Source organism: Rhinopithecus bieti, unplaced genomic scaffold (assembly GCF_001698545.2).
Source record: "Rhinopithecus bieti isolate Rb0 unplaced genomic scaffold, ASM169854v2 scaffold_13400, whole genome shotgun sequence".
Classification (NCBI taxonomy): Eukaryota; Metazoa; Chordata; class Mammalia; order Primates; family Cercopithecidae; genus Rhinopithecus; species Rhinopithecus bieti.
Genome location: NW_016807991.1, coordinates 3,205,895 through 3,212,355, shown reverse-complemented (window position 1 = coordinate 3,212,355; position 6,461 = coordinate 3,205,895). Strand labels below are relative to the sequence as shown.

The following is a 6,461-nucleotide window of genomic DNA, read 5'->3' as shown; positions in this document are numbered from 1 at the left end:
TTTTTTTTTTTTTTTTGAGACGGAGTCTCGCTCTGTCGCCCAGGCTGGAGTGCTGTGGCCGGATCTCAGCTCACTGCAAGCTCCGCCTCCCGGGTTCCCGCCATTCTCCTGTCTCAGCCTCCCCGGTAGCTGGGACTACAGGTGCCGCCACGTCGCCCGGCTAGTTTTTTTGTAGTTTTTAGTAGAGACGGGGTTTCACCGTGTTAGCCAGGATGGTCTTGATCTCCTGACCTCGTGATCCGCCCGTCTCGGCCTCCCAAAGTGCTGGGATTACAGGCTTGAGCCACCGCGCCCGGCTGGTCTGTTTCACTTTATGAGGCTGCTTCTTAAAACAGCTCTCAATCTAGGCTGACGATGTAAATCAGATCAAGATGCGTAAAGGCAACTCTACTGGGGCCAATATGATGTGGTTCAGGGATCCAGTTCTCTACCGCTTTCCCTTTTTAGACATAGTGATAGTTCTAGGGTCTCTGGAGGACGGATGGGCTCTATACTCCTGGACAGAAAGTTTCCTAGATACGGTTGTTTTGGCTGAGCCCTTGCTATGCAATGGACAGAGGCCTGAGAAGGAATAACTGGGGAGCACAAGGGATGTCTTTGAAAAGAAATCTAGACCTGGGGTGGAAGTTTTCCTTTGGGACGAGCCCGGGCAAGCAGTGACTCTTGGTGGGCAGCTGAGGGCAGAGCCTTGGGCCTTCAGCCAAGCTGGGGGCAGAACTGACGTTGCCTTGTGAGAGGCAGAGGGGCCTGACCAGCCACCGAGCCTGGACATAAAGGCTGAGCTGCCCCACAGGAACAAATCTGGAGCCTGCTCCCGTGCACAGAGGTGAGGTTTTAAAACAACCAAAGTGGAGCCTCCAGGGCTGGGTTTTAGCCAAAGGAGGGCCCTGTGTCATCTGGAGAAGGAGTGCAAAGCTGCTATCCTAGAGCAAGGCTGCAGCAACTTAGCCTGGAAAAACAAAGGCAGCTTTCCCAAACACCTACCTCAGTCATTGAAAACAACAACAACAACAAAGAAACCAAATCATGTAAATCATAGATAAGAACCTTTAGCCTTGAGCAATTAACTTTCTGATGAGGATGCCAAGAAAAACTAGTTACGTGACATAAACCTAGTAAGGGAATGAGAATATATGCTGTATGAATGTATTAACTGTAAGTTGGGCAAAAATCTGGAGGTATCTACAAATTGTAAAGTTTGATGTAAAGATCATTGAACTGGGCAACATAGTGAGACCCATGTCTCTACAGAAAAATTAATTAGCTGGGTGTGCTGGTGCGCACCTATAATCCCGGCTACTCGGAAGGCTGAGGCAGGAGAACTGCCTGAACCCGGGAGGCCGAGGTTGCAGTGAGCCGAGATCATGCCACTGAACTCCAGCCTGGGCAATGGAACGAGACTGTCTCAACAAAAAGATTGAACTACGGCCCTATGCTATGTTGTGTGCATGGCAGTAACTCAGGACTCAGGAGCTGGGCAAAATCATCTTCAGTTTGTGATGACAGAGCCATGCTATCTTCCTGTTTTCCATAGTGGGACTCAAATGTAGCTCATCCTGAACAGTATCCAGTAGTTCAGACATACATGAAAGAGATCAGAGAGCTACCCTCCTAAATGTTCCCCCCTTGGAAACTGTTACATGGTCTGCAAAGAGGCCATTGCTACTGATTCTACCTCCTGCCGTGGGTGTCGGAGGACACGCTCCATGTAAGTGGCCTTCATGGAGCCCCTGCAGCTTAACTAGAGTGCAAAGCCACTGCATCAGAGGTGAGTGAAGAAAGGCCAAGTGCAGTGCAACATCATGCCCCCTTCTTCCAGGTGAGTGTCTGGGCTGTGTGTAGATTTCTAATGCTGGCAGACCAGGGTGGTATACCACCCTATACACCAGAGACATCAAAGGTTGCCCTTTGAAGGCAGTGAATCGACTTGGGCCACCTACTGATTCAGGGACAGGTAGAAAGAGAAACACAATAGAAGCTGTTTGGGGGCAGAGAGGCAGGTCTCAGATCATTTTAGGGAAACGGGATCACAGTGCAAGCTAAGCTGGTCAAAGCTGCCAGGAGGGATCAGGGAAGAGTCTAGAAGTTGCAGAGCAGGGAAATGAGTGGAGCCAAGTGCTAGGGAGAGAACACAAGCTAGCAGAGGGCTGGTGACGGCTCCCGGCTCAGAGGAGAGAGGCCTGGGAACGGGAGAATGGGGGAGCTGGCTAGGCAGGAAGTGAAAGTGGAGTAACAGCCTGTCACAACTGGATGAATGGGACACACCGGACCAAGCTGGGGAAGGTACTAAGTCTGGGCTATGGGTTTGAACCGTGCAGGTCAAAAGAAAAAATAATAATAATAAAATAAAATTAAGTCTGGGTTGGCACCTCCCCTGCCTGGACCCCAGGGTTTTCTGGGGTCTCCTTCAGGAGGCTTTAGTGATTTTACATGAAGCAATGCCCCAGAGGCCTGAGAAGGAATGTCTGCGGAGCCCAGAGCCTGTCTTTGAAAAGAAACTTAGAAATCCCACTGTCGCTCACTGGCTTGGGCACCACAAATTCCAGAGCAGAGATGCAGCAAAGGGATGGGACATTTTCAGGGAGGACAAAGGTAAGGGTGTGGGCTCCAGGTAGTGGACACAAGTACTACCTGGCAGGGCTGTTCTCAGCTCCAGGGCATGACTGTCAGCCACTCTGGGTCCACAGAATCAGGGTCAGGTCACCTTTGGGGTAACCAGGGTGGAGGCAGGATCTCCCTCCTGTTGCCAGGTCAGAGCTCTCCTGAGGCTGAGGACTCAAGGTCAGCTAGGCAGGCGGGGAAAGCACAGGTACCAAGGACTTCAAATCTGTGACTCAGCAGCCGCCTCTCAGCCTGGAAAGAGGAATTCACAGGGCCTACCGTGCCTGGTCCAAGGTGGGGGAGGAAGGTGGGCCAAAAGAGGGACTGCCAGTGCTTAATAATTAATGGCCCTTCCTCCCTCCTTCCCTCCCTCCCTTCCTTCCTTTCTTCCCTCCCTCCCTCCTTCCTTCCTTTCTCTCTCTCTCTCTCTCTTTCTTTCTTTCTGACAGAGTTTTGCTCTTGTTGCCCAGGCTGGAGTGCAATGGCGCTATCTCAGCTCAGTACAACCTCTGCCTCCTGGGTTCAAGCGAGTCTCCTGCCTCAGCCTCCTGAGTAGCTGGGACTACAGGCATGTGCCACCAAGCCTGGCTAATATTGTATTTTTAGTAGAGACGGGGTTTCTCCATGTTGGTCAGGCTGGTCTCGAACTCCCGACCTCAGTTGATCCGCCTGCCTCAGCCTCCCAAAGTGCTGGGATTACAGGCTTGAGCTGCTGTGCCCAGCTGGCTTTTTCTATTTTTATAGATGTTCATGGCAGCAGGCAGAGGGAACACAGTGATAATCTAGGACCTCACTTGTCCCACGGCTGCCTTCCACCAGGACAGAGCATCAAAGTCAAACAGGATCTCTACAGTCAAGCTTCTGGAAAGTGGAATTGGGGCCTGCCCTTGGGGCAGGAGGAAACAGACGGGAGGTGAGACCAGGTGGCTGGCTGAGAAAACCATTTCTGGGCCACTCACAGGCAACCAGGGAGCAGCTGGGTGGAAGAGAATTTGTGGGTTGGGAGATGCAACAGGCCTCTGACACCCAATATGGCTGGCCTTTGGCCCCTGCTCTGTCCCACCATCCAGTTCTCCATGCCTGGCCCCGGGGGCACAGAGCAGGCGGGGCCCATGGGAATGCCCCTCAGAACCCGTGTCCAGTGCTTCCTTCAGCCCCTCCTTCCCTACTTTGCAGCCTTCTCATGTCGCTCCATGACTTGGAACAAGTGTCCCTTCCCCCTGGAATGACTTCTTCCCTCCCTCTCCTGGAGAGCCTCCAGCTCAAAAGGGCCTTGGCATAAACCTTTCTGACTCTCTGCTGTCCCTGTCGCTGGGTCTACAGTTGCAGAACCCCTCACTCTGACGCCATTATAAGTTTGGTCCTATTTCTGTCTTCTCTAATGTAATGTGGACTCTCTGAGGGCAGAGACTATGTCCTCAGGCTCAGCACAGCACCTGGCCCACAGCAAGCAGACATCCAACTTTCGGCAGGAAGCTCCAGTTTATTCTCATTTCTGCTTTCCCTCCTGATTCCTGGCCTTTGGCTACCACTGGCGCTGCTGGGTCAGGCCAACAGCTGCAGACCAGCAGGGCCAGAGAAGCAAAGGCCTGCAGGGCCCATCCCTCCTGGCAGCCCAGAACATGGCCACTCAGTGCAACTGGAGTCTCAGATACTTCTCTCTCTCAAGAAGCTGCACATCTCTGCACATCTCCCACCTCTACACCCTGGCTCCTTTCCCATCTCTGGGCCAGGAACAGTGCCAAAGCCTTCATTAGGGGTGCAGGAATTAAGTGAGACAGTAACAATATTAGCATCAGCCTACCTGAAAACCGTCTTCTCAAGAACTCAGTTTCCAATCTTTCTTTCTAAGCCTGGCTCTTCCAGGAAGCCCTCCCCACTGCCCATAATACTGTGCCACCAGCCGGGTGCGGTGGCTTACGCCTGTAATCCCAGCACTTTGGGAGGCCAAGACAGGTGGATCATTTGAGGTCAGGAGTTTGAGACCAGCCTGGCCAACATGGTGAAACCCTGTCTCTGCTAAAAATATAAAAATTAGCTGGGTGTGGTCCCCCAGCTACTCAGGAGGCTGAGGCAGGAGAATCACTTGAACCCGGGAGGTGGAGGTTGCAGTGAGCTGAGATTGCACCATTATACTCCAACCTGGGTGACAGAGGGAGACTCTGTCTCAAAATAAATAAATAAATAAAAAGAAAAAAGAAAAAAATACTGTGCCACCTGCACTTAGTTACAAGCCTGCCTCCTTCACCTGCCAGGGTATACCTTCAAGGTCAGGGCTGTGACTATTCCCAGCTCCCAGGATGGTGTCTGTTACTTAAAGGGAGCCTAATAGGTGTTCATGGAAAAATCTCTGTTCAGGATGGGAGAGGAGGTTTTCACAATGTGTGGATATGTGTATGTGTGTGTGTTTGAGGGGAGCTGTATCTCATTCCAGGCAAGGAGGCTGAGGTTAGAGTCCAGGGCACAGACCATGGCAGGGTCTAGTCCAGCATCCCCAGTCCCACCCTGGTCCCCCTGAGGCTATGATTAACCCTTGTCCTGAGCACAAGGGCAGAGCCTCATCTGGCAGTCAATCTTGGCCATGTGGGGAAGTAGGTCAGGGGTTTCAGGATCCGGGTAGCTGCTGCACATCAGGGCAAAACCAGCCCTCTGGAGCCTTGTGGATGGAGACCAGGGTGTGGGCACACCACAGCAGGCCACGATGGCACAAACTGCAGCAGACTTGTGTCCACACCCCCCAGCTTGCTGGAGGCTGTGGGAAGGTCACTGCTCCCTGGACATGTTTCCTCGCCCCTTCCAGCTCTCACCATCCAAGAATGAGGCATCTTGGGGGAGGAGAGGGTAGAACTGACTCCACTCCAGCAGGCCTCCTCCTGCTTCCTGTCCCAACAGCCCCCCATCCCCCACTCCTAGTGATGTCACTTCGGCCACCTCATCACTAGCTTCTAACCCCCTTCCAGTCGCCCTTTCTGCCCTCAGATGGCAACTGGAGGCAGCGGAGGTGTATCCCTCTTTATTCAGTCTCTCAACTGGCACACTGGCCGGGATTCCCGAACCTGACCCCCTCCAAACCATGAGCCATTTGCAAGGGGACCGGGCAGGGGAGGGCTAAGCGACTCCTGACTCTCGAAGGCAGATGGGAGACTTGACTTTCTGCTTCTTCACCAGCAAAGACCCGGTACCACTTCTCCCTGAGTAGGAAGCGAGTTGGGGAAACTTTCTGGGAGTCTTAGAGCTCATAAATCCTGGCAGGGACGGGTGCTGCTGGATTTGGTGTGAGATAACTTGCCTCTATACACACGCCACCCTCCCAGCAAAACATGACGAAGGAGCCGCCTCCCGGCCTCCAAAGACTCCTAGCCAGCGCTCAGGCCCCGTAACAATACCAGGGGTGGCTGGGCAGTTGCTGCCTCCAGGACGGGGTGGGCGAGCTGGATGACGGATGCCCTGTGGTCTGGGAAAATAGGAAGACCGTCCCCCGCCCCCCCACTTTTGCAGGTCTCCACCCGTCCGGTCCGCGTCTTCTCCGGCAGCGCCCCCTCTCTCCACGTCCCGGTTCTCCAGACGCGTCGCTCCTCCGAGTCAGGCGCGCCGGGTCCAGCCCAGCCCCTCCCGGGGTGATAGCGCCCAACAATGGAGAAGCGGACAGGGGTCACCGGGCGCTCCCCGCCTTCCTGCCCCCGTCGCCCCCGCGCTCACCCTGCTCCAGGTCCTGCTGGTCGTACCAGGGCTCCTCTTCCTCCGCGGAGAAGTCCTCCATCCCGGCGGCTCTCCGCATGGCCCCGCGGGCGGCTGGCGGGTGCTGCGGCGGCGCGGCTCAGGGCCGGGACGCGCGGCCCGGGACAATGCGGCGGAGACGG

At 54.4% G+C, this 6,461-nt stretch overlaps 1 protein-coding gene across 1 annotated transcript in view; it reads right to left on the bottom strand.

Moving 5' to 3' along the window:
* The window catches only part of LOC108537434 (cerebellar degeneration-related protein 2-like), a 16,935-nt gene extending 10,493 nt beyond the window's left edge, over nt 1–6,442 (bottom strand). Inside the window, 1 exon segment of the mRNA XM_017884905.1 lies at nt 6,301–6,442. Within this exon segment, the coding sequence (XP_017740394.1) occupies nt 6,301–6,379 (79 nt within the window). The 5' untranslated portion in view covers nt 6,380–6,442.
* Nucleotides 6,443–6,461: the final 19 nt, after the last annotated feature.